The 27,585-nt window shown below is 44.8% G+C and overlaps 1 protein-coding gene and 6 non-coding genes across 7 annotated transcripts in view; 4 read left to right on the forward strand and 3 right to left on the reverse strand.

Moving 5' to 3' along the window:
• Nucleotides 1-1,752: 1,752 nt before the first annotated feature.
• Nucleotides 1,753-27,585, reverse strand: part of LOC135319037 (neuroblastoma breakpoint family member 6-like protein) — a 31,283-nt gene continuing 5,450 nt past the window's right edge. Inside the window, exons 4-6 of the mRNA XM_064478139.1 lie at nucleotides 26,487-26,538; nucleotides 25,361-25,640; nucleotides 1,753-1,881 (exon numbers count right to left, since the gene is read on the reverse strand). Of these exons, the coding sequence (XP_064334209.1) occupies nucleotides 1,753-1,881; nucleotides 25,361-25,640; nucleotides 26,487-26,538 (461 nt within the window). The remainder of the gene's footprint in view (nucleotides 1,882-25,360; nucleotides 25,641-26,486; nucleotides 26,539-27,585) is intronic.
• TRNAN-GUU (transfer RNA asparagine (anticodon GUU)) lies at nucleotides 2,098-2,171 on the forward strand. Its single transcript has one exon. It is a non-coding gene; the product is annotated as a tRNA-Asn (tRNA).
• On the forward strand, nucleotides 6,130-6,202 carry TRNAV-CAC (transfer RNA valine (anticodon CAC)). Its single transcript has one exon. It is a non-coding gene; the product is annotated as a tRNA-Val (tRNA).
• On the reverse strand, nucleotides 11,060-11,133 carry TRNAN-GUU (transfer RNA asparagine (anticodon GUU)). Its single transcript has one exon. It is a non-coding gene; the product is annotated as a tRNA-Asn (tRNA).
• Nucleotides 11,850-11,921, forward strand: TRNAH-GUG (transfer RNA histidin (anticodon GUG)). Its single transcript has one exon. It is a non-coding gene; the product is annotated as a tRNA-His (tRNA).
• On the forward strand, nucleotides 15,602-15,675 carry TRNAN-GUU (transfer RNA asparagine (anticodon GUU)). The gene has a single exon. It is a non-coding gene; the product is annotated as a tRNA-Asn (tRNA).
• Nucleotides 17,565-17,637, reverse strand: TRNAV-CAC (transfer RNA valine (anticodon CAC)). The gene has a single exon. It is a non-coding gene; the product is annotated as a tRNA-Val (tRNA).

Raw genomic sequence — 27,585 nt, forward strand, 5'->3', positions numbered from 1 at the left:
TGTATTTTAACCCCACAGTGTAAAATAAGTATTCACTAGTCCATTCTGATATAAATACATAAATAAGAAAATAGAAAAATGTCCCATGCAGAAGTATCCCAAGTAACTTATGTACTCTACCCTCCTTAAGTGTGGGCTACTCACAGTGATTTCTTTCCAAAGAGGCAGCATGGAAGTGGGGTAAAAATAATAACTTTATTTGGGAGAAACCTAACAAACACTACCTCAGCCAGAAGATCAAGATAAACATCACAAGTGTGATGTCATGTCGATAGTACATTCCCACGAGACAAAGTCACGAGAATGGCACTTACTTCCCCAAACCCAGAATCCTGGTCTAGTCATAAGAAAAACATCAGCCAAATTCAAATTGAGGAACATTCTAAAAAAATAGCTGACCAGTACTCCTGAGACTTTTCAAGGTCATCAGGGCCAAGGAAATTCTGAGAAACTATGACAGTTAAAAGGAGTGTTAAGAGACATAACAACTAAATGAACGAGGTATCCTGGGTGGAATCCTGAAACAGAATCAGGGCACTAAGTAAAAACTAAGTAAATCAGAATAAAATATGGACTTTAGTTAATAATAATGTATTCATTCATTCATTATGACAAATGTATCATTGTAATGTAAGATGTTAACTGTAGGGGAAACTGGGTGTGGAGTGTATGAAAATTCTCTGTACTATCTTCTAACTTTTCTGTAGACTTACTCTAATAAAAATTATGTAAAAATTCAAATAAAAGTCAAGCCTATTAAAGGTGGAAAAAACACTTGAACCAAGTCTCTTCACAAAAGATTTCTTTTGCCAAAAGGCATCAGAAAGTACTCTCAACATCATTACTCATCAGGGGATCACAAATTTACCTGCTATACCACTACACACTTAAAATTTAAGAGACAGAGAACAACACCTACTGACAGGAATGTGCAGCAATTGTGCCCCTTGTTGCTGGTAGTGAGTAAAATAAGGCAACTATTCTGGAAAACTAACAGTTTGTAATAAAGTTAAAATGTAAGTACTCCACGATCTAGCAATTCCACTACTAGATTTATACTCAAAAGAAATGAACCCACAAGCCCATAAAAAGGCTTATACAAGAATATTTATAGCCACCTTATTCACAGTATCCACACCTGGAAACAGCCCAATTGTCCATCACTGTAGTGTATTCACACATTGTAATAACACTCATTGGTTAATTCCAAAATGACCTACTGATACACACAACAAAATGGATCCATCTCAAAACCATTATCTTAAGTTAAAAAAAAAAGCCAGACAAAAAAGTATATTCAGTTGTGAGAATGTCAAGAGCAGGCAAAATTAATCTGTGAAGATAGAAATCAGAATGGTGATTGCCTGAATGGGGGTAGGGTGAGGACTGATGGGAAAGGAGCACTAAAATTTTTAACTGATGAAAATTTTCTCTAACTTGATTTCTATACTGGTTACTTTTATCAAAGTTCATCAGGCCATGCATTCTATGTGCATTAAACTTCAGTTATCTACTGTTAGCAGAAAATTGGGGGGTGGGGAACGTTATCAGCTCGACAAGGTATCAATCCAACAAGTCCTAAGAGCACCCTGGTGAGTGGCAGACCCTGTTCCGGCCACACAGACACAAGGGCGACCACCAGGGCGACCACCAGTGCGACCTCTGCCCTCGTGGAGCTCGCGTGATGGACACAGGAAGCCCAAGCACCACAGCGGCCCCGGAGGCCTCTTGGAGGGGTGGCCAAACTCTCATTCACGGGGTGTAGGCGAGGAAACGGGCAGAGCCACCACGGGAGCCCAGCGGGTGTTCTGCTTCCCCTCCACTCCTTGCGGTCCGGGTCCCCAGGGTCCCGGCCGAGGGTGGGTCCAAGGGCGCTGGCATCTGAGGCGGGTAAGGGGCAAGGCGGAGTGAGGCCATTCTGCTGCCCTTTTACTTTCGGGATCACCTAAGGCACCAGTTTCAAACGGGATAAACGATCCGTCGTTCTCATCTTTTCGATTTTCCGAGGCTTTGGAACTTGCACCATTTTCCTGCGAGACAGCCTGGGAGTTAGTATGTACCTCCTCCACGGAGAGTCCAGAGGAGCCTTCCGTCGCAGTCTCTGTAGCGCAATCGGTTAGCGCGTTCGGCTGTTAACCGAAAGGTTGGTGGTTCGAGCCCACCCAGGGACGATAGGGTTAGGTTTTAAAATCTGTTCAAGGCATTCCATTATGATTATTACCTGTACGTTTGCTCACATAAAATTTACCATCTCCCGTTCTGTGTCTTATCCATCTTACTTCTGCTGCCAGTCAGGGTCACCCCTTCTTTTCAGAGCTATTCTCACAAAACATCTTCTGATAGTGTGTTTGACCCTATACCTGTGTAACTCAGGAGCTCCTGAAAAAGACTTACGAATCCTCCTTCTAGTGAGGTAAAATCTTTATTCTACCCTTTATCGATTTAGACAAGCAAAATTTTATGTGTCTCGAGTTTTCCAACCATAATAGACCAACAGTTACTAATTGCTCTATCAATAATGTTATCAGTGAAATCACCATCATAATTATCCTGTGCATTATTTTCAATGAAGGCTTTTCTTCCATGGTTTGTGTGTTATGTATTTAACTCTTGAAATTAAGCTGGTTTGATGGTTTTATGCAACCGTCATTATTGTCCACATACCTGTGACCGCTTGGGCAGGCATTTCCACAGTGTAGAGAGCTGGTAGTGCAATTGCTATACTTCGTGTTCATATGCTTCTAATTTTAGTAAATCCTGAGAATTTGCCTTCCCCAGAGGTAGGACACGATTATATTCCAATTTCTTTTCCAACTTTTCTTCTTTTACCTGCCAGCACAATACTCTTTCTATACGTCTATTTATACTCTAATAAAGGGAGTGGTGCCCTCCTGACTTAACTAAGGTGGGGGGTACAGCAGAGGGACATTGTGGACGTTACAGAGACCTTCTATTGCATATGGATCCAGGGATGACTGGCCAGAACAATCTCTTGAGGACTTCCTGCCCAAGCAGCTTATTCAGAGAGAGAAATGTCGCTGGTCCCAGATGTTTTCTCCTCCTCCCTTCCTCTCTTTTCTTTATAAATTTTGGTTATGCTTTTAATTTGATGAAAACAATCTAATGCCTGTTCTCCCTCCTATTAAATGGGAATTAGCATGCAAATACCATCTCTATATTATTCTTTGACAGTTTGTTTATCTTAATGCCTTTCAACAATTTAAATAATTTATATATTTTCATATATAATGGCATTTTAAAAGCTTATATTATGTGGATTTTTTTAAATCGAAGTTACTCAGAAAAATTAGATTGGTTTAAAAATTTTGGTCTAAAATGTATATTTTTTCAGATTATCACAAAATGTATAAAATAATCATAGCATAATAGTCTAGTATATAAATTTTGGGTTTATTTTTGGCTTGAAAATCTAAATTAAGCTGCACTTTAAAAATTTCCTATACTGGACGCACTTGTCAAACAAGCAAACATTATATCCAGTAAGTATTTAAACACCTGAAAATTTAAATTTATATGTTCAAATATATTAAATACACTAGGAAATATCTTTAAAGGGGGAATTAATACTTATAATTCTAGAAACCAGAGAACTCAATTATTCTACTTATAATTTTTGGTAAATGTTTTCGTATCATCTAATATACGATTCCGTAAAAATCAATGTGATTCCAACATTCTCATGCTCCATTGTATGTCAGCCTAAATGACAATTTCAAGATCTACAGTTAACTTTAATCCTTTGACTAATATTACATTGATTTGATACATTATTTAATCTTTGGTTGTATGCATACTTTCTTTCTTTTTCCTTCCTCTTTGCTCTAATTTCCTGATAGGTTGTCTGACAACAGAAATACCACTTTACTTGGGGAATGCTGTAGTTTGCTGGGTTCACACAATTTGCTGTCCTCAGATTTTTGACTTTCCTTCACTATATGATAGCTGATTACTTACTTATATGTGCCTCACCACCATTACCTTCAGCTGACCTCCAGCTGTTAATACCATGTCAAAGAGAGAACAAAGTGTTCATGATCAAATCTGCTCTTTTAAGAATAATTATGAGCCAAAGAAGGGTGGAGGGATGAAATGGAGAAATGCTGATGAGGAAAGTAGTTCCATTAGGTTTAACTATCTCCAAGGTGCCAAAGGGAGGGCACTGGCAGGTATTCCATATAAAGGAGTCGCCACATTCACTTCGCAGTTAACCTTTCAAGAATTGTTTCAGCGTCCACATATAGCCAAAAACATTTCCTTCATTAGTCAGTCAGCTTTGTCAGATAACCATCCAGATAAGCTGTCAAATCATCTGTTTACCAAGGAAAAGAAAAATAGAACTCCCCATTCTTGAGCCTTCTGTGGTTTTTTTTCTTTCTCTTTTCTGGCTTTTATAAATCTTGTTTTTGTCTTTACTTAATGACAACATTCTAATAACTTTCCCCCATTTTTATAAGTAAACTTGTGACTTAACTGATTCAAAATTTCTTTACCACTAATATTGAAATATAATTTTCATATTGTCTGTATATGCAACATAGGTAGCTTTAATACATATTCCGGGATGAAGACCCCTCCATGGAAAACTGAGCCTTTAAACAGTTGGAAGATAGGTCCTTCTCAGTCTTTAAATAGCCAGTTTCCAGTTATGTATAATTAATGAACTCACCATAATTCTCTCTGTGTCTAAACCACTTTGTCTCTCCATTCTGGTCCGAGTGTCCCATCTTCTGTGTCTGCTGAATCAGGGAGGCTCACGGTGCTTTTGCTTTGCTTAAGGATGCTCTTTTCCTCTGAGGAGGGGCTCGAGGGATGAAGGACTGAAGGCATCCAGAGTGGAAGCCCCTCAGGTGCCTGAGCTTCACTGGGCTTGGCTGTTTGGCTTCCACTGAAGGCCAAGACTTCTCCATGATCCCTCAAGTCCTACCTCAACACATTTTTCTTACCCTTTAAAGCCATTGTTTCTGTAACTTCCATTCTTATTCTGCAGTCTTGTCTGTGAACAGAGAAATTAGCTTTGAAAAATTCAATAAATCACTGCTGGTGGGAATCAAAAGCAGTTCTTGGGGATGGAACAAATATTTTATCACTGTTAGCACTTGCTGACATGACTGTCTCTTAATCCACACAAAGAATGCATAGGTAGATGTGATCTCCCACCAACCAGAGCCTCGATTCTTGCTCTTGTCCCAAGAACCTTCAAAAACAAGGGAACTCCTACAAAATACAATACTGGGGCCCACACAGTGCTCTAGTGATATCAATCAGACTGGTGAGGAAACATGTGAAGCCACCATCTGGGCACAGCTGTGTGATCAGCCAAGGCAGTTGAGACCCCACTGTGAGAGAGTAGGACTGGCTGAGGCTCCTGGTCCCTTGGTGAAGATGTGGGGATCTGATAAGGAAGCAAAGGCAGCTGCAGAGATGCCCTCTCCGGGCTGAACTGACATTCAACTGTATCTAAGCAGGTGGAGAAGGCCATCCAGCATTGTTATTATGTGTGAATCTAGTTAAATATGTTTATTGCTATAAGGATTAAAGCTGATGATTTTATGGTAAAACAATTATTCTTCAATCTGTGCTCTCTATACAGTAGCCACTAGCCTCATGTGGGTATTTGGGTATTTAAATTTAAATTAATTACCTAGTATGCAGTTAAAAATAAAAATAAATATTCAATTTCTCCGCACTAGCCACATTTCAAGCACGCAATTGCCACATGTGTCTCCGTGAAAAGGGCCACCGAGGGGCGGGTCTGCAGCCCGGAGGGGCAGCGTCCACAGTCCTGGGCGGAGGGGTCGCCTGCGGCTCAGAAGCGCATAAACCCGCTACTTCTGCAGCTTCCAGGCCACTCTTGGACTAGGCGCTTAGTTGTGGAACTGGAGATCCTGCGTTGGATGTGGGGTCCCAAGCTAGATTGGGGGGTGGGGGGCGCTGAAGGTCCTCGCTTCTGGGAAGGCGTGGAGACCTAAGCCAGGGCTTCTGGGAAGCTACAGTCCCCTTTGCTGCCTGAGAGATCACTGAAACTCCCAGAATTATTCTTCAGTTTAAAATAATGGTGACCAGGATAGGGTTTTCCTGGAGATACCCTTAAATGCAAGCACCTGCGTCGTTTCCGTAGTGTAGTGGTTATCACGTTCGCCTCACACGCGAAAGGTCCCCGGTTCGAAACCGGGCGGAAACAGGTCTATTTCTTTTGTGAAATTTACCTTTGTATTATTAAAGCAAAAAGGGTCCAAAGGCATGAGATAATACTGCGGACGCAGCTGCATTTTCCTTCCCCAGGAAACACAGAAGAGCTTCCCTTACTACCTGAAAGCCTACTCCGCACTAGGAACCAGGCCCCCTTTCTCTGCTCTCAGTCACTTTAGATGCCAGTTAGTCCAAGGAGGGCACAGGACACAGCCGACTTCAGGTTACCTTTACATCCGGAAATTCCCTCACCTTCTCACCTGGAGCCTAAATCTCCTCTATACGCTGACACGTATTAAGTTTCTGAAAACCACGAAGTTCACCCCTGTGAAGCACACTTGGCTTTCCCGCACCTCAGCACACCTGCGGAACACGTTGATTTGCCTGACAGAACAAAAGAGAAGTAACCCTGCACCGAGGGTTCGAGTCAAAGACGCGTAGTTGAGAATTTCAGGCTCCACGAATTGAGCTGGTCGGGGAGGAAAAGGAGCCAGTACCCCTGCCGTCACCGGGAGCGCCCCTGGACTGAGGACAGAGGTCAGCAAGGAGACCCATCCGCTCATCTCCCGCTGAGAGCCAGGTCTGCGCCTGACTTAAAAGGAAACCGAGGTTCAGAAAGAGAGAATGACCTCGGCTCTGCCGCGGACAGAGACGTAGCTGGACTAGGAGGGAACCCAGCCGGTTACCACGTGCGGCCTGGCCTGGCCTGGCCTCGGAGCAGAGAGCGTCGCCCACAGCGGGAGAGGGGAAGGGTGACGAGCAGCGGGCCAAGGGCCAGGAGCCTTGCACAGCTGCATTCAGCCCTGGGCCGATGGGAATCCCTTCTCTCCTGCTCTCCACATGCCTCAGATTTAATGTTGACTTTCCCGGTTTTCTCCTGGAGACCCTAAATAGGGGCTAATATAGTTCCCTCTGGTGGTCTAGTAGCTAGGGTTGGGCGCTTTCACCACCACGTCCAGGGTTTGATTCCCAGTCAGGGAAGTGCTAATTTTGCTGGATCTCTGCACCCCGCTAGCTTCACTTCATCTCTAGAAGTGTGATGTTCAGATGCAGAAGATTCTCTGCACTGAATTCTTAAACTGATGAGTTTAGGCCCCAGGGTCCAAGGCCCCTCCCAGGCTGGGAGAGGTGAGATGTGATAAGCATATTAGCCAGCCACTGGCCTCCTCTCCTCTCCTCTTATCTCTTCTCCCGGAAACCTATCATCTCCCTCTCAGAGTGCCCATCTAAAGAGAACTTAGGACTTGAGTAACAATTACTCCTTAAAAAACAAAAACAAAACAGAAACATACAAAAATTAGTAACAGCATATATTCTTCACCTAAACGCACTAGTTAACATCTTCCCAAATTTGCTTTCTCAATCTCTCCATATACATGAGTTACACTACCCTTTGAGAGTAACTTGCAGACATCTCAACTCAAGATCACTGCTTAGGGGACTGTTGCTCCTTTCCTTTGGCAAGTCCCTCAAAACCAGCTTCTGCAGGACCTGTCCTCCAAGGTCATCAGAAGGTTTGTCCTTAAGTGAAGGTCCATTATCGCCTGGTTCTCTTCAGGCTGTGAAGAAGATTCAGAAGGAGATTAATTTGGCCTTCCTCAATGGTGCAGGCAAGGCGCTCCCTGTGCTTGCAGGAACACGACTAGGTTGTCATTCCCCCAGCACTAGTTGCCCTCCAGACAGCTTGGTTTGTGGTGGGCAATGGGTCTTGAGTCAGCCTGAGGGCTAGAACTGCTCAGCTTGGGAGAGACCCTTCAGTGAAAGACAGCCTCCCCCTTGGTTCTTGCCTAGCTCTCTGTCTCCAGCTAGCAGTAAAACAAAATTATTTACAACAAATAACTTTACTCACTTCCCCCTCCTTTCTCCCCTCTCCCCTCTGGTAATCATTACTCTGTTCTCTGTATCTATGTGTTTGTTTTTGTATGGTTGGTTTGTTCATTCGTTTAAAAACATTTTTAGAGAATATTTCATGCATAGTGAAATCACATGTTATTTGTCTTTATTTATCTTATTTCACTTAGCAAAATACCCTCAAGTCTATCCATGGTGTAGGAAATGGCAAGATACTCCATTGTATATACATGCCACATCTTCTTTATCCTTTTATCTGTTGATCGGCACTTGGGTTGTTTCTGTATCTTGGCTATTATAAATTATGCTGATCAGTACAATGGAAATGATACTTCCCTTTGGTGGAAGTGATGTATCTTATGGAATCAGAAGCGTCCTTCCAGCCAATTTTGACTGCCATTTCTCCTCAGCCCCATGGTGAATGCAAGGGCTTTCAATTTTTACTACTCAGAGCTAACTTCACAGACACCAGCAGTGTCACTTCAAATTTCTCTTTGTAGGAAAAGCAAATATTCAAGTGTTAGTTTTCTAAGTTTGTTTTCTACAAACAAACAAATAAACAAAAAATAAACCTGGAGTGGACAACAAATGCTCTTCTTTGGGTTGATTTGTATCCAGGGAACAAGCCTGCCGTAATTTAAACGATAGCACAATTCTCCATCTAGCTCCTGTATCTGAGAGAGAGGGCCAGGGGCTTGAAGAAGGACATACTCCAGGAGGGCAGGAATAAATGAAAATCTGATGAGAGGAAGCAGAAGGATGGTGAGGCAAGTGGGACAGAAAACTGTGGCCTCCAAGGTGATTCAAGTCTAGTTTTGTTGAGAAACCAGGAAGTACAACTACTTCACCTAATATGTGCAGGAGGGAGTAAAATGTGTGTTTGTGTGTAGGGGCACAAGAAAGTGGGATGGTAGCAGAGACCCAGTATGCTGAAGTCCCCAGTCATAAGTCTTTGTGGGGTGCCATTGTTCTACTGTGTTTAGCATTGTTGTAGTGACACCCTCGGTTAGCATTCAGATCATAAATGGAATGGTTACAGATTATCTGGAATTGGATCTTGGACTCGATTATAGTTGAAATTATTAATGACCCTAGTGTCGGTGAACACTGTCAGTCCATGACATGCAGCAGCAAAACATTTTCCCGAATCACCTTCTGTATATACCTGTATATAGGTTTCCACAGAAGGCAAGGGTTAGAATGGCCAAATAGTTGCTGACATAGAACATTTTAGTCAAGATATGAGTATGATGGGTTGAATAACTGCATGTAAACAGGAGGAATTGGGGAAACAAAATGATGAGCTCAAAGTTCTAAGATCCTAGCTCAAGATTTAGGTTAGGGAACTGAAAGCTTCTATTTTTATCTTATTTTTTAAAAAAACAAACAGACACAAACTTAATACCTTGTTTAATAGTATAAGTCTAGACCTGCGTTCTGCAAAGGAAATCTAAATTGAATTCTCAGCATCACAGGATCTGTTATGTTCAAGTCAGGACATTTATTAAGAAGGACTGGTATCATTGGGATGGGGTTGTATGGGCAGATTCTGATGAAACTGGGGCTCTTGAAATCCTAAACTGCACCGAGCCTCAGGTTACTTGAGAAGCAGCCCTTCCTCCCTTGTTTGAAGAGGTTACCTGAAGTAGGTTACCTCCACTTACCTAAAGAAGCTCTAAGGTCTCCCTCTGAGGTTAAAGTAGTTGACTTACATGGGTCTGCTGATCCTCCTCAGGACCTCCTGCTACCATGTACCACAGCTTTAGACCCACAAGCAGACTCATTTGGGGGAAACAATGACAGAAAACTTTCCGTTTATAATGAAGAGTATAAACCACTGACCCAAGGAGTCAAACGAACCCCAAGCACAGTAAATATGAAGAAAACCGCACCTAGTCACATAATAATTAAATTGCTCATATCAATTGGAGAAAAAAAATCACAAAAGCAGCCAGAGGAATAAGACATAAGATTTAAGAAATATCAGATTTCTCATCTGAAGCACTGCAAGTGAAAAGGACAGTGGAGAGACATCTTTAAAGGACTGAGGGAATAAAAGTCAACATAGAATTCTATGCCTCCTCCCCTCAAAAAAGTCTTTGAAGAAATGTTGAAAGACTTAGTTACCGGGAGACCCACACCACAAGAAAGGTTAAAGGAGTCCTCCCCACAAAAGAAAACTCACACCAGATGGAATTCTGGATGCACAAAAAGGAATGAAGGGCAGGGGACATGGAATCTACATGAGATAATATGTAAGATTTTTTTCTTGTTAATTAAATCTCTTTTAAAACATGGGACACTAAGCAAAAGTAATAACCTTGGATTGTGGGGTTTATAACACGCAAAATAAAATGCATGACAATAGCATAAAGGCAGGCAGGGGAGACATGTGAACACCTATGGCATTGCTTGAAGGCAGATTGTGAGTTACAGACGTGTGCTACAAAGGCTAAAGCGGTCGCTGAAATAACAGAGAATTCCATCGACTGCTGAAAACCTTCATTGGCATATTATAGCTAATAAGCCAACCAAGGTGAGAAAATGGACCATATGTACAAAACCATGTAAACTCCTTCATAGAATGAACAATTGCCCTTTGGGCACGCTACCCAGAGACATGTGTACAAGAATCATGACTGTAGTATTATTTGTAGTAATAAAGGTATAGAAGTCAATTAATTTCATATATATAAAGGGTTAAACAATGGATGAAACTTCACTGAAACTCGTTTCTAGTCGAAAGTTGAAGCTTCAACTGGGGTTGAAGCCGGAGGTAACACTCCATTCTTTCGAGGAATCCTGGACCGCAAGTGCCTGTTTCCCTGCAGAGCTCTCCTGGGAGGATCAGCGATGGTCTCGGCTTAGGTTCTCTTGTTGTGGACAAGACACAGATGACAAGGCAGGCAATGGAGGCTTCCATTCAGGGTTAGATGAAAGGACGTGCAGCCCAGAAACATAGCAAACCGTTGAATCAGGTCCTAAAAAAGCCGAGGCACGTCCCTGGGTGGGCTCGAACCACCAACCTTTCGGTTAACAGCCGAACGCGCTAACCGATTGCGCCACAGAGACACACAAGGACAGTCCCCCCTCCCCTCCCCCTTCGCAATGAAGAGCAAGCTCTCCTTCCACGCTGGGCTGAGCCACTCGTCCTTCTCAGGACCGCGGCGCCCTTTCCAAAGCCTCGGAAAACCGGAGAAGTGGAGTCGACGCGGCCTGTTGGTCCGGTGGGAACGTGCTTTGGGCGATTCCGAAGGCAGAGGGGCAGCCGAGCGTCCCCGAAGCGCCTGGCTCCACATCTGCTTCAGATGCCAGCGCCCGGGAGACGCCCGGGACCGCGACCTCCAGACCTGAGACGAGTGGGGCCGGAGGGAAGCCGAGCGCCGGGTGGGCTCCATGATGCTCCTCTGGGTTCTTTGCTCCACCTTCACCCGACTGTCCGCGCCGCAGGCGCTGCCCTTACTCTACACAGCAGCGGTCGGTGGGGCGGGAAGGGAAAGGGGATGGGGAAGGTTGGTCAAAAGAGGAAATATTAAGAGGAGGGGGGAAAGCAGGGGCGAACAGGACAAAGCAAAGATAATTCCCAGGAGACCTGTGCAGAGAGGCACAGCCTGGATGCAGGGGAGATGAGAAATACATCAGAATGAGGAGGGAATAACGAAGGGAGGACCTAAAAGAAACGGACTCCTACCTGCTGTTGTCCAGCAAGAAAGCAACGCAGTAACTGGAATGGGTTTCTGTCAAAATTAGTAGAGCAAAGCAATTTCCTGTCGCCGGGTCGGTGGCGCGCCGTGATCGTATAGTGGTTAGTACTCTGCGTTGTGGCCGCAGCAACCTCGGTTCGAATCCGAGTCACGGCAGTGTTTCCCTTTTGCACTTACAACCGCATAGACTGCGCAGCACCTCTCGCTGGCCATGAAGTGCAGTAAGCTCAGGAGGAGGGAGGGCAACCCAACGGAGCACTAGGTTGAAGCTCTCTGCACGTGCTCTAGGTCCCACCATTTAAGAGAGAATATCTCAAGGTCAGGTTCAATCTCTAAATGAGCGTTGTGTGTACCTTCCACAAAGGAAATGGTCATCATATAAGGATCTTTTTTTTTTTTTTTTCTCTTCTGGGTGGATATATTTCAAACATCAGCGAGGCCTTTTGACACAAAAATAGAACAGACTTTAAATAGTTGATAGTGTACTCCAGTCTGGTCATTGTCTAAACCAGACTCTCGGACATCCGACTGCCAATTTTTAAACTAAAAGCAAATTATTACGGTGTGTTTACCAGAACAAAATGCACAAATCATTAATGGGCGGCTATTTGAATATTGAAATGTGTGATCATCACCAGGATCAAGGTATAGATCAAGGCATTTTTGGCATCCAAGCATGGCCCTTTGATACACTTTCCAGGTAATGCCCATCCATGCCCTGCTACTTTACACTATTCTGATGTTTACCCCGCAAATTAGGCTTATCCTTTCCTCAAGTTCATGTGAAAGAATACACAATTTTCTATCTAGCTGTTATCAAGCAACATTGTATTTTTGATATATATGTATGTATATATATGTACGTATCGCACTAAAGTAAAACTACACTACAAATGATGGACATTTGGATAATTTCAAACTACAGCATTGGGAAAGGCTCATATGAATACCTTTCTACTATAATTTGTGGATATGAGACGACTGTCCATTAAAAGTAAGGGCGCCATGGATAGGAATTTGGCAAGGAAAGCAAAAGCAGTGTCCTTCTATCCTAAAGATGCTAAAGAGGAGGCGTAGGGGAGCAGTGAGACAAGTCAGAAGAAAGTAGAGTTTTTACTGCCACTGAAGGACATATCCTCTTTCATCATTTCTCTGCTCTCCGAGGTTCCCTGAGGGAAGGATGGGTCAATGGAAACATCACTCCAAAGTGGTTCAGTGTATAAATTCTGGGCTCTACTGGAGCACTTTCTGGGCATCTCCTCTGGGTAATATTCAACCCTGCAGGATTTCCTTTTGTTTCCTGAGGAGCAGTGGGAGAGATGCCAACTTGGCCAGTGACTCAGGGCCCTCGAGGAGAAGTGATAATTCCAGGCCCTCATTTCTGCCAAGAGAACCAACAAAGCAAGGGGTTGCTTCCGGCCACCACAAGTTCTCTGTCCTCCAGTTGTTAGAAAACATTGATTCAACTCCCTCCCCAAGCACTTGAGAGGTGTTGGGACATTTCTGCTTGTTGGGAGGGGGACATACTATCTTGAAGGACACCACTGGGATGCAAGAGGGGAAGCCAGATGAGAGGCCATGGAGCTGGCTAGGCCTGGAACAGAAAGGGCATGCTTGCCCCAGGAGCCTCCTTGTGAAGGCAGGGTCTCGGGGCCCATGTTCCTGGAAGGGGTGCCTCCTTCAGACCTGGCCCCAAAGGGACAGTGGAGCTCAAGGGTTGAGCATGAGGCCTTTGGGTGACATCCCTTATGTTTTCCCACCATCCCAGTCCTGTGGCTTCTCTCCTGCTGGTGCTTGTCAGCCAGCCTGCAGGGCTCCCCAGACCAGTGCCTAATCCAATGAGCAGATACTGCGCCCAAACACAAACTGATAAACTGGAGGTATGGCAAAAAAAAAAAAAAAAAAAAAAAGTGTGACCCATCCATACTTTGGTCAGGAATAGGAGGGCCAGGATATGCGGGTGTACACCCAAATTCCCAAGCATTGGAGCCAGAGATGTGGCGGGCCTCTCACCCTGAGCAGGCAGAGCACAGCTGAGACATCACGCAAGAGATGTCGTCACCACGAACCGAGGAATATCATGAGAGAGTGGGAACCCAAACCCCACTGACACCAATTCCGCAGTCGAATTTCCCTCTCAAACGCGGAGAAATTGCAGGGGTCAGCACTTCACAAGTGTGATGGACAAGCCTGATGCCCTGGGGAATGCACCTTCAAGATCATGGCATCTCTCCTGCCAGGCAACTGTGAACACGTACCCACCCAGGCACAGTGCAGCCTCTTAGCCCACCAAGGTTCACTCAAGGTCACCACCCTCCACTCCACTCATCCTTTGCCATTTTTAAACCACGCTCCCCAGAGGAATTAAAGCAAATACCCTCCAGATCGCTCCCTCCGCAACACAAATGTCTCTTAATTCATTTGAATCTCAATAGCAGGCAATAGTAATCTATGGCAATAGATCTCAGAATAGTAATTAACTAAGCAGGATAGGGCACGAAATGCCTGGAAAGGGATTCAACAGACATTTCTGGGAGGATGGCAGTTTTCTCTAACTCGATCTGGGTAATGATTGCATTTGCCCAGACTCAACAAACTGTGCATTAAAGATGTGTGCTTTTAACTATGTGAACTAGAGTTCAATGATTTGCTATTCCCATAAAAAAAAAAAAAACAAATCACTGGACGGTGGATGGAGACAAGCTGATATAGACCATGACAACTAGTTCGCATTTTATTGTAAACGCATTAAAAACTCATTCTCCTTTAGTGTAAAAACTCTCCCTGATACTTGAATTATCTCTACTAGAAAAACGGCTATGACCCCACTATTTCTTTAAAGGAAGCTACAGACAAGGCTCCGTGAGAGACTGTATTTCACCCTTAGGGACTTTTCCTGCTCAATAGCGAGACAAGGAATCGACCTAGATTTCGCTTTGAACGGCTGTCCACAGATTTGTGCACTGTGGGGGTCATTTCTCTTTTGACTGCATCGTGCTGTGGGGCCGGAGGTACGCTCTGCTCTCTGACCGCTGCTAGGGGGAGTAGCTCGTGCTGGCATTAAAAGCAGTCGAATGACCGATCAGAGACCTAAGTACCCTTCTGTGGTTTGGGTCTGACCCAAGTTGCGGTAACCGCAACGCACCAATAACCACTGTCCGCTCACGATGCATCGCGGTCCTGGGAGTAATTTATATATATATTCACAGTATTTTTGCTGTTTAATTCTTGGCCATCTACATGCTCGTGCTTTACTCTCTTCCGTGCTATTTTCCGATTCTTCCTCCTCATTCTGCTACATAATAAAAACAATTTTCATCTCTCAGGATCTGGCCCGAGCCTCCTCACAGGCTTCCAGTAAGGTCTCTCCTCCATGCCTCTGCTTTCTCTCGCTCTTTTTCACGTTTCCTTTTTTGACTTGATCTCTTTCCCGCTGCAGCCAACCGACCACACCTACTAAACTGTTGCCCCGCTGCACAGGCGGTCGGGTCGAAGGCGGAGCAAACCGGGAGGCATTACGGAGCCCACTGGGAGTTCAACTCCCCTTGGGTTCCGCTGGGCTCAGGCCCAGGTGATCGCGGTCCCGGGCGTCTCCGGGCGCTGGCATCTGAAGCAGGCGTGGAGCAAGGCGCGGTGGCGACCCTCGGCTGCCCTTCTGCCTTCGGAATCGCCCAACTCACGGCTTTCCCACCGGACGAACACGCTGAGTCGACTCCACCTCTCGGATTTTGTGGGCTTTAGAGCCGGCACCGCGGTCCTGAGAAAGACGAGTGGCTCCGCCTCGCGTGGAAGGAGAGCTTGCTCTCCGCGGGGATGAAGAGAAGCACTCCGTGTGTGTCTCTGTGGCGCAATCGGTTAGCGCGTTCGGCTGTTAACCGAAAGGTTGGTGGTTCGAGCCCACCCAGGGACGTCCACGGCCGGCCTTTTTAGCGCTGAAAGGATTCGCGATTATTTCTGTCTTCATTACTCATAATCACCTATGTCTTGTCCACGAGGGAACCTATGCCAAGAGAACTCTGAAGGAATCTAGGGTTCCTCGAAAGAGTGGAGGCATGATGGTGCTCCTTACCCTCTGGGTCCATTTTAGTGATGCTCAAGATGACCCAAGACCCCACAGCCCACTCCTCCAGACTCCTCTGGAGGGCCGCTGGGGCTTGGGGATGACAGCCTGGTCGTGTTCCTAAAAGCATAAGGGGTGCCTCGCTTGCTTTATCGGGAAGAGCCGAATAAAACTCCTCCGGAGGCTTCTTTACAGCCTGAAGAGGACGACTGTCAGGTTCCTGAAGGGTCAAGAGGGGCCTCCTCGCGAGGACAAAGCCTTCCCGTGTTCTTGGAGGACAGGTCCCGCCGAAGCTGGTTTGGAGGGACACGCCAAAGAAAGGAGCAACGACAGTCGCCTAATCAGTGATCTTGAGTTGTGAGATGTCTGCGCTTACCCTCAAGGAGTGTCGCAATTCTTACACAAAAGGAGAGGAGAGAGTGAGGAAACAAACGCGGGAAAATGTTAACTGTGCTTTCGGTACAGACTATACGACGTTAGTACATTAAAAATTTTGTATGTTGCAAATATTTTATGGTTTTGTTTTCTTACCGAGTTTTTGGAACGAAAGTCCCAGGTTACAGGTGGATGAAAGCTCTGTAAACGAGACATCAGGTTTCTGAGATGAAGGCAGAAAGACGGGAGGCCACCCCCCGCTCTGGCTGTTCATCACACTTCCGTTCCTCCAGCCTGGGCGATGCCAAGGATCTTGAGGCAAGACCTCAACTACCTTTAGGGAATCAGTGCAGAGATTCATCTGCATCTGAATCTTGCGGCAAAAGCCAACTATGCGGTTGGAACGTCCCGCAAGCAAAGACCCACTGTGAAAAAGACTTCCCTGACCGGGCCGCGGCGGTAAAAGTGCCGAATCCTAGCCACTAGACCACCAGGGAAACACGCCGGAACCCCGCTTGGCCTCTACATGTGAAAATTATGAAAGATCAGCTTTCAGAGAAAGGCAAACTAGAAAAAGAGGCAATTCCTAGCGGCCCAGGGCTGAATGCTGCTGTGCAGTGCTCCCAGTCCTTGCCCTGTTGCTCACCACCCTTACCTCTCCCGGCATGAGCGACACTTCGGGCTCTGAGGCCAGGCCACAAGGTAACTGGCCTGAATGCCATCCTGGTCTAGCTTTAGTCCTGCGTGCGGCAGAGCCAAGGACAAACTCCCATTGCCCTTATAAGTCAGGTGTCAAATGGACTCTCAGAGGGTGATGAACGGATCCGTTTACTTGCTAATCTCTGACCTGAATCCACGGTCTCTCCTCCTAATGGCACGGGTACCGGCTCTTTTTCCTGCCATGTCAGCTCAATTCGAGGAGCCTAAGTTCTTTCTCTACCCGTCTTTGGCTCCAGCCCCAGGTGCGGAATCGGGTTCGTTCTCTTGTTAGGCAAATCAACGTGTTCTGCAGGTGTGCTGAGGTGTGGGAAAGCCAGCTGTGCTTCAAAGGGATGAAGTTCTTGGTTTTCGGAGACATAACACGTGTCAGCGTGTAGAGGGATTTAGAAAAGAAGCTAAGAGGATTTGCGTGTGTAAACGTAACCTGAAGACTTGTCCTGAGCCCTCAGAGTAACTGCTTGTGTCCCGGTGTCCAAAGTGACTCAGGCAAAGGAGGCTTAGTTCCTAGTGCTGAGAAGGCCCTTTTTCAGGTAGTAACGGAACTCCTCCTGTGTATATTGGAGATCGACAAGGCAGCTGCGCCCCCTGCCACACCCCGTTTTGGTTTTTTAAATGTATATGTGTAACTCAGAAAAACTTCAGAATGTTCCCGCCCGGCTTCGAACCGGGGACCTTTCGCGTGTGAGGCGAACGTGATAACCACTACACTACGGAAACCAGCTGCGAAGCCCAGCTTGACGGTATGTCCAGGAAACCGTAGGTCCTGCTGTCACTAATCTGGCCACCGACTCTTTAAACTGAATAACCCTAGCAACACAAGCGATGGATCCGTCAGGGAAGGAGACGGCGGCTCCTGAGAGGCCCTGGCGTTGGGTTCTGAGTCTCCCTCAAAGCGAGGACCGTGGAGCTCCCCAGAGTTTGACTTCAGGACCCGCCACAGCTTGACTTGGGGACCCGCGTCCTACGCAGGGTCTCCAGGTCCAAAGCTAAGCGCCGGAGGGCAAGGGTCGCCTCCGCTGACTCCCCAGCTCACAGAGGCTGCGGGAGCCGGAGGGTTAGGTGCGTCTGAGCCCCAGGAGACGCCGCACCCAGCAGTGTGGACGCCGCCCCTACCTGGCTGCGGACCCGCGCTGCGGTGGCCCTTTTCACCGCACCAGCGGTCAGAGCTCTCGGCTCTCGGAAATGATCTGTGCTTTGAATCCACGGAACTGTAGGACCCGTTCTCCTCCTTCCTCCCCTCTGCGCTGGACCTTCGCCTTCTTTCCTCGCAAGCCCTTTTGCCTCAGGTATCAAAGGGGATCGTTCTGATGTCCACTAGGCAAAAGGACTTCCTCTGGTTTCCGCCTCTGTCGCTTCATCTTTTCGAATCAATTTCAGTCCAATATTTTAATCACGTATTTATGTTTTAGCCAGTATCGTAGCAAAGGCTATGTCATAGGCATTTGGCAGTTTTAAAATATCCGATGAACATACAACGTATAAAAACTTGTGAGAAACACCTAAATCAGTGCTGACAGGGGAGTTTAAAGCCCTAAGTTAAATTTCTAATACATTAGAAAAGAAGAGAATTTTTAAATCAGTAACTCAAGTTCCCACAGCAAGAAACAAAACAAAACAAAACAAAACAGAACAAAAGAAGGAAAGAAATAAAAATGAAAAGTGAAAGAAATCCAAAGCAAACAGAAGAAAGAAAATAATACAAAGCAGAAATTAATGACATTGAAAACAAAAAGCAATGGATGAAATCAATAAAATAAAAGCCGATTCGTTGAAGAGGTCAATAATCCTGACAAAGGACAAAAGACACACAAGTAATTAGTATCAGGAATGAACAGAGACTACAGTCACCACAGATTTTTCAGATATCAAAAGGATAAGGGAATATTAGGAAAAACTCTACACAAATAAATTTGACTGCTTAGACGAAATGGACAAATTCCTTAGAAGTACAAACCACTACAACTCACTAAATATGAAGTTGATACTTTGAATAACTCTATAACTGTTCAGGAGAGTCTACTTGTAACTTAAATATCCCAAGGAAAGAAATTCTGGACCCAGATGGTTGCACTGGAAAATTCTACAGAAAGTTAAAAGAAGAATGAATATCAATTCTACATAATCTCTTCTAGAAATCAGAAGAGTACGGAACACTTCTCAATTCATTCTATGAAGCATCTACTACCCTGACACCAGAACCAGGGGCAAAAATTTTCAAAAAGAAAGCTACAGCTATCTTACATAAATATAAAAATATTCTAATATCCTACACATTCCGCATGAACGTAGATGAAAAAAATCTTAACAAATATTAACAAATAGAATTCAGCAATATGTTCAGAGAACCAGGCACCATGATCAAGAGGGGTTTACACTAGAGCTACAAGACTGGTTCAATATTCAAAGAAAATCAAAGCGTTTCAATGCTCACAGCTATCATCATACTCAGTGGTGCAAACATGAAAACTTTTCCTCCAAGATTAGGAACAAGATGAGGATACCCACTCTCACCACTTTTATTCAACGTGTTATTGGAAGTCCTTGCTATAGCAATTAGACAAGGAAAAGAAATACAATCTTCCAAATTGGAAAGGAAAAAATAAAACTGTCATTGTTTGCAGACAAGATGATATTTTATATTTAAAAAACCCTAAAGACTCTATTAAAAAGCTGCTAGAACGAATCAATGAATTCAGTAAAGTTGCAACATACAATCACAACACAAATAATACAATACAATTTTAAAAATCTGTTGTGTTTCTATACACTAGCAGCAAAAAATCAGGAAGAGACATTGAGAAAATAATCTCATTTATAATTGTATCAAAAATACTAAAATACCCAGGAATAAATTTAACCAAAGAGAGGAAAGACCTGTGCACTGAAAACTATAAGACACTGATGAGAGAAACTGAAGAAAACAAATAAGTGAAAAGATATTCATGCTCATGGACTGGAAGAATTAATATTGTTAAAATATCAATATCATCCAAAGCAATCTACAAATTCAATGCAAACCCTTTAAAAATTCCAATGGCATGTTTTTGTTTTTGTTTTCTTTTTTCTTTTCTTTTCTTTTTTTTTTTTTTACAGAAACAGAACAAACAAAACTAAAATTTGTATGGAACCACAAAAGCACCCAAATACCCAAAGCAATCTTAGAGTAGTAAGAACAAAGCTGGAGGCATCTTGCCCTCTGATTTCAAACCATGTTACAAAACTATGGTAATCAAAATGGTATGGTACTGGCATAAAAACAGAAATATAGATCAACGGAACAAAATAGAGAGCCCAGAAATAAACCCACAGATATATGGTCAATTAATTGATGACAAAACAGCCAAAAATATACAATGGAGAAAGGACAGTCTCCTCAATAAATGATGTTGGGAAAATTGAAAAGCCACATGCAAAAGAATGAAACTGGACCACTCTCTTAAATCACTCACGAAAATTAATTCAAAAGGAATTAAACACTTGAAAGGAAGGCCTGAAACCATAAAATTCCTTAAAAGAAAACATAGATGGCAAGCTCCTTGACATCAGCCTTGGCAATAATTTTTTGAATTTGACACCAAAAGCGATGGCAACATAAGCAAAAATAAACAAGTGAAACTACAGCACACTAAAAAGCTTCTGCACAGCAAAGGAAACCATCGATAAAATTAAAAGATAACTTACCAAACAGAGAAAATATTTGAAAATCATGTATCGGATGAGATTAATATCCACAATATATAAACAGCTTATATAATTCAATAGCAAAAAAGAAATCCAAGTAATATTAGGCAGAGAATATGAATGGACATTTTTCCAGAGAAGACATATAGATGGCCAACAAGTGCATGAAACGGTGCTCAATATCACTAATCATCAGCGAAATGCAAATTAAAATCACAATCGGGTATTACCTCACACCTGTTAGAATGGCTGTTATCAAGAAGACAAGAAATAACGGCTTGCTTCCTGATAGGATGCACAAATACTATGTGCTCGTCTTTCCAAAAATGTTTAGTTGGATCAGCACGTAGGACCCTGAGCAAGATGACTAGCCTGTCCTCTTCAGAAATTCAATGACATCAAAAGTGACAAAAACAAAGAAATTGGGAGAGAGTTCCAGGTAATGAGGACTAAAGTACAACTCAGGAATTTTAATTGGAACATGGGGAAACATCAGTACCACAACACAAACACTTAATTCTTAATCTCTCTCCCATATGTATGTATAATATGGATGTGTATGTTAAAGGCATCTATATTTACATACCTACACATGTATATATGCATTATAGACATGATGTTTTTTAAACAATGGGGGAATTTACATATGGAGCTTATGTTAGATAATACTGTTGAATTAAGAGTACTGTCCTTAGATTCAACAATTGAATTGTATTCTGGTTATACAGGCTAATGCCCTTAATATCAGGAAATAGATGCTGAAGCGTTTAGGGCTGAAGTGGGCTTTTTGTCTGCATTTACTAAAGCAATATGAATGGTGTGTGGGTGCCTGCAGACAGAGGAGAGGAGCAAATGTATGTTAATTGTTGAATTGAGATGAACAGAATCGAGGTGTTCATTGTGTAGGTCTTTCAGATTTTCTGTAGGCTTGAAAATTTTCAAATTAAATAATTGTCACGGGAAATTACTGTAAAACACAGGAAGCTGTGAAGAGCTGAGTCTTGCATCAAAAATTAGCTCTCAATGAATCTGTCCCTTGCAGAGGGGTGTGACCGTCCTCAATGCCACCCACCCGTACAAGAAAGGGTGCATCACTAGTCTGCTGTACAAACCCACCTAGAGGTTCCGCCACCCGGGATTTGTCCTCCTTCCATGAAGCAGCCCTCTAACCTGGAACTCTGGTAAGTTGGAGGCTACTTTATATATTTCACAGCTTCTGAATAAGATGTCCTGCTTTTATATTTGATTGCAAAAGACAAATTAAGAGTAAAGAAATTTATTTTCAGGAAAAAACCCAGATGAGAGTGGAGTTATTTGGAAGCTACCAGTTCCATCTAGGTACATTCTCTCTCTCTGTGGGTCCTAAACAGAGACCCCCTAGCATGGAACTTCTGCGGGAGTGTACTGAAACCACAGGACTGAACAGCAAACTCTCACGACCCTTCTCCGGCAGAGGTCCTATCACTGTGAACCGGGGGCCCCATCAGGTGCGTGTGCATGAGACCGCTGCTCTGCTTCTAGTTGCCCAACTGCGGGGGCAGAAATTTTTGCCTGAATATCTTGGTTCCCTGAGGGTGAGATGAAATGAATATTCTCTGGGTAATACCAGGCACTTGATAACATTTCATTTTGGAATGAAGTGATGCATTCAGACTATCACTCTGGGGTATAAAGGTAGGGGACACATCAATGTTTGATTTTCCTGCTTTACACTGAAGAAAGAAGTCTTTATAATTTTGATTTGTACAAAAAGACGATAGCCAACAGAATGTATATAAAATTAACTCTATTCTCAGAGACTTCTAAACCCTCGTCCTTCAAGGAAAAGAGACACGTGCTGAAGAGCTGGTGAATAGTCTGCAGTGACAGTACTCTGAGTTGTTCTTGACCCAAGTCCTCGCCGTCTTCCCCCAGCTGCTGCTGACTCCAGTTATCCACAGGCTGGGGGTGGGGAGGGAAAATGTTACGGCCTCTCCAGCTGATCTGTGAGTCTGGGTATCGATGTGCCCTTGGCAGTTGTCACATTAGCAGGCTGGAGGGATGATTTCTGCAAACTATTTATTTGGAGTAAAAATCTGGAGTGGCTCTGAAATCTTGCTCTTCTTTCGTATTTAGAATTTCGCTTGTTTTGTTTTCATTTCGCTCATCAGCTGGGAAACTGTTTGTGACTATGCGTTATTGAAGTAAAGCATAATTCGAGCACTTTCATAATCTGAGCATTAGTTGTTACCTGAAACATAACACAAAAACTAAACTGAGGATCTTCTGTCAGGTTCTGCTGGTAGCTAACTGAGGCTGGAGTGAGAGCTGAGAGAGGAAAGAGGCCATGTGCTACCTGAATGCAGGTAACTGGATAAGCTAGGGGGTAAACTACAGTCTGGAAAGAGGAAGCTGTAGTAGCAGATTAGAGGGAAAGTCCTCTGAAATATGCCATCTGCCCTGCGGTGTGGAACAGAGGGCCCCACCACCGCATGATGCTGAGAGCCCTGCTCACAGCTGCCGCAGGGGGGTTAGCCAGATCCCCACCACCTCCCCCTCAGTATCACTTTACTCTCTATTCCACTCTTTTGGAGAAAAACAAAGGCCTTTCACATCTCCTGGGTGCCTAGCTTCAAACATGCACATTCAGAAACAGTCTGTTTCCTAGAACAGTTCCAGGAAAAAGAGGATATTTTGCAAGGAAATCTGGCTCCCAAATCCATGTGCTAGTCCTTTTAAATAGGAGGGCAGCACCAAGGGAACAGCCCTAGAATGTGAAAACCAGCAGAATCTTCAGACATCATCTACGATATTGTGATTTATAATAAGAAATACATACTTGGTCTTCATCCCCATTTCTGGCACAGAGCTCCTAAAACCCCTGGAATTCCTAAGTGATGGAGGCATAAAATTCATTTGTTACGTTAATGAGGAAACTTTGGGAAAGCGCCTTATCTTGAGGGCTGATTGCCTGGAAGTTCAGCCTTGTGATTGGAGGGTTGGAACTTCCAGTCTCTGACCTCCTGGGAGGGTGAGGGCTGGCAGCTGAGTTCAATCACCAATGATAAATGATTTAATCAATCGTGCCCGTGTAAGGAAGTCTCCGTAAAAACCCAAAAGGTTTTTAAGGTTCTGAGAGCTTCTGGCTTCTGGGTTGCTGAATGCATGTTGGCGCTAGGAGAGCGGCTTTCTCTGAGGGGCCGTTAAAGCCCCACACCCTTTCCCCACGCCTTGCTTATGTATCTCTTCCATCTGCTGTTCCTGACTTATACCCTTTTATTTAAAAAAAAAAAAAAAAGGTAACCTGGTGAGTGAAATGTCTCTCTCAGTTCTGTGGGCTGTTCTAGCAAATTCATCAAAGCTGACAAGGGGGTGTGTTACCCTCTGATTTGGGGCCAGTCAGAAGTACGGGTAACAACCTGGGCTTTCTACTGGCATCTGAAAGGGTGTGGGAGAGCGGGCAACCTTGTAGAATTGAAGCGTGGCCCAGTGCTAAGCTCCCTCCACAGGGCCACCTCCTACACAAGGATATGGGAAGTTTAAAGGATGTTGACACAAGGAGGGAAAATACTGAAGGCCTCTGAGTAGGGCTAGTCTAGCTCTGGGAGAGGAGTGGCCACCTCTTTGGTATGAAGTTGTGGGTACTAGAAAGGTATTCCTCTCTGCTGAATACTTCTCCCACTTGATTTGTGACCGAACGTCTTTAAGAGGTGTCAAATACTCCCTCTGCTCCTCAGGGGGAAGGGGAAACAGGACTGAAGATGCCTTTGTAAAGGAACAGAATGAGGAACAAAACGCACGTACTTACGCCCGCCTGGGGCAAAAGGGTAAAACAGGACATGGTTTATACCGCTATAAGAACCTCAGCTAACAGTGATCAAATTAAGATAGCCTCTTTCTCTTGCCTAGAAGAGAATACACACCATATTGTCCTCTAGTGATCCAAACTTTTGTCCCCAAAGGAAAGTCAGTCAGTTAAGGGAAAGGAGACGAAAGTTGAGGTCTTAACCTGCACACACACACACACTTCGCACACACCAGTGAGTCGGCTAGCTCAGGGGCTCTTACACCTGGAGGAGCTTCACTGGCTAGATTGGGTGGTTTTTTTTGGAAAGTGGCATGTGAGTGGCCTTGCTGCTAGCTTCAGCCTCTCCTCCAGTTGCTGGTTGTTGGTTTAGATTCCATTACTGCACTGAGACTAAACCCACAAACAAAGAAAACCCACCAGCTTCGGTGTTGCACAAAGAATGGGAACCCTGGCCACTTACTCAAGGGTTGCCAAGATCAGAGCCTTGTCTTTAGGGAAACCGCTTGATGTTCCAGAGCTAACATGGAACCACACGGGGAGACAAGCCGCCTGACGGGAAATGGAGACTGGTGCTTGAACTCAGGAAGTGTGATCACTGGACTTCCAAATATGGTCAAGACTGCCGATGTTGTGGACAGCTAGAAAAACCCATGGGACAACATTCAGGAACCAGAATTAGCAAGGACATTTCAGGAAAGCTAAGATGCTTCATCTTAAAGAAGGAGGTTCATTAGACAGATTCTGTACATGTGCTGAAGGGGAGCAGAAAGCCTGCCACGATCCCTTCACTGTCTCCACTCTGGCTTGTCTCGGGTTCCTCGGCTTGCCTATGCCAATGGAGGCCAGACGGATGGCAATGCGGTGTGGACCAGGAACGATGCAAGTTACTGACCCACCAGGGACCCGTACTTGATCCCAAAACTGTATGCAGCCTAATCACTTTTGCAAGGCGCGTTTTGGGGGCCTGCCTACAGAGATGATCTCAATCACCCGAGACAGAGGCGGTGAGCGTGGAGAAGCCGCCAGAGCTTCATTTCTCAGTCCTCTGGGTGTTGGAGCTTTCTTCTCTTTATACTGGGGGTACTCACCGGCCACATCCACGGCAGAGCTGGCTTCCTGCCCGTCACACGCAAAGGCGTTGGTGTTGGGAGGCTGGTGGGAGTCCTGGTAGCTGGAATGAGTCAGATACATTTCATCTAGTGAGTCCTCCTGGACTTCATTCTCTTCTTCCGCCTGGAGTCCCCTGCTGAAGCTGGGGTGGGGGTGGGTGGGCAGGAAAGACAGGAGATTAGACTAAGGCAACCTGGAACCACAGCCTCACAGCTGGTCCTGATCTGAAGCTCATGGCAGAGGCACCAGAAATCAGAGGGGCCATCTTATGTGAGAGGAAGCATGACAATCCCCTTCTGACTGGTGTCACAGTGAGGCTAGAGCTGGGGTGGGAGAGCGAGCAGCAGGTGTGCAGCGTAGTGATCTCCTAACACGAGGAACGACACAACTACTCCACTAGAACACACTATGACAGGCAGGACGCGCAGAGACCTAAAATATTGGCTTTTAAATGCTCTGGACAAATTTTAGGGAATACTATATGAAGGGGTCCATTGAATACTGGCTCCCGAGGCAATGTAACCTCCTTAGGGCTCTTGCAGCTTTTACACCTCTTTTTTCCCCTAAATATTTGATATGGTTGATTTTATTTTTCAAGATAGATTTCTGGTGATGAAACACCTGCAAACACACCTCAGGACAACTGTGCAGAAAGCAGAGAGGCGTCTCATTTTGGCTTTTAACCACATGGGTTTTTAGGAAACAGGAACCAGGGATCTCTGGCTGGCATGCCTTTAGGTCAGACTGATTCTAGTCAACTAGACTTGAGGAATTACTAGGGAATGGTAGCCAACGCAAGAACTGCAAAGAGAACCAATAACACTGTTTAAAATGACACATCATTGGATGATGAATAAATGCAGTGGGTACAGTCAGCAGTTTCTGGTTTCTCCTGGATCAGCGACCTCTGGCCTCTTGGTCTCTTGCTTCTGGAATCCTCTCCAGATTTCACCATTCCATCATCAGCCCTTTCATCATTCAGAGTTACCTGGGTGCCAGTGGCTCCTGTCCATCTTCACCTTCCCTATCCTGATGATCTTCTGTGAACCAAAAATACGAAGAGCTAGCAGGAAATTAAGCAGGTCCCGCTTCACACATCACAAGTACAAGGGCCTATGTGACCAGGGACGCAATACTCTACATATTTGTTCAGACGCTCTGGGAGAATGATTCCAGGAGGCGCGGGTGTGTCTTTAGAGGAGCAGCCTGGCAGGCTTTTCTGAGCAACACTGGGCGGTATGTCGCTGGCATGATGAATCATCACCATGAGGTCTGCTCCTAAGTCAAGGCAAAGGGTTTAAAATGTTTGGTCCCCAGCCTGCAGGGTACTGGCCCACTGCCTTCTGTACTTCTTCAGCTGTAACCTTCATTTTGCCACAAGGCTGGCTGCTAGACCATGGATGTGTGTCCCATTACTGTTCTCACGTGGAGCCTGCAGCAGCATCTGAGCAGTAAGACCTTCAGGAGAAGCCACCTCTTTCTGACCAAATGACCGGACAGAGGGCCCTCTGTATGCCAATGAGTGTAAAGAGAATCTTCCCTTCCTTTCCATTTCTTCTTTTTCTCTTTTTCCTCCTGACCCGGCCCAGAGACCAGCCCAGTTGCAGAACTGCATTGTCACGGCAGCTGAGCAGGGCCGTAAAGCACAAATGAGAATCTAGCCCTCTAGTCAAACAGGGACCTCTTGTCTGAAGAGTGTGAAGAGTGTCCCCCCCTTCTTTTTCGTTCTCAATTTTCTTGCCTCCTTGCTCTAACAGTAGCCCCAGTCATGTGGAACTGCAGCACAGTGTGATAGGACAAGTGACTGAAAGAGCCCAATCTCTCTGTAGAGGGACTTGGAAAAGGGACCCTTGGGAACTGGGACGTATGAAAGAAATGCTAGAGAGGGGAGAGGCTGGAACACTGTCCATAAACTGACAGAAATCCCCGGGCTCATCCCCAAAATGAACACGTGTGGAACAGACCCAAAGAATCATGGCAAAGGGTTACAGAAATGAATGACCATAAAACCAGCAGCTAGTTCAGACTAAACCTGAGTGACTTATTTGCTCGACTGACTTAAACAATACATCAAGTACACTGAACAC

The sequence above is a fragment of the Camelus dromedarius genome, chromosome 23 (genome assembly GCF_036321535.1).
Source record: "Camelus dromedarius isolate mCamDro1 chromosome 23, mCamDro1.pat, whole genome shotgun sequence".
Taxonomy (NCBI): Eukaryota; Metazoa; Chordata; class Mammalia; order Artiodactyla; family Camelidae; genus Camelus; species Camelus dromedarius.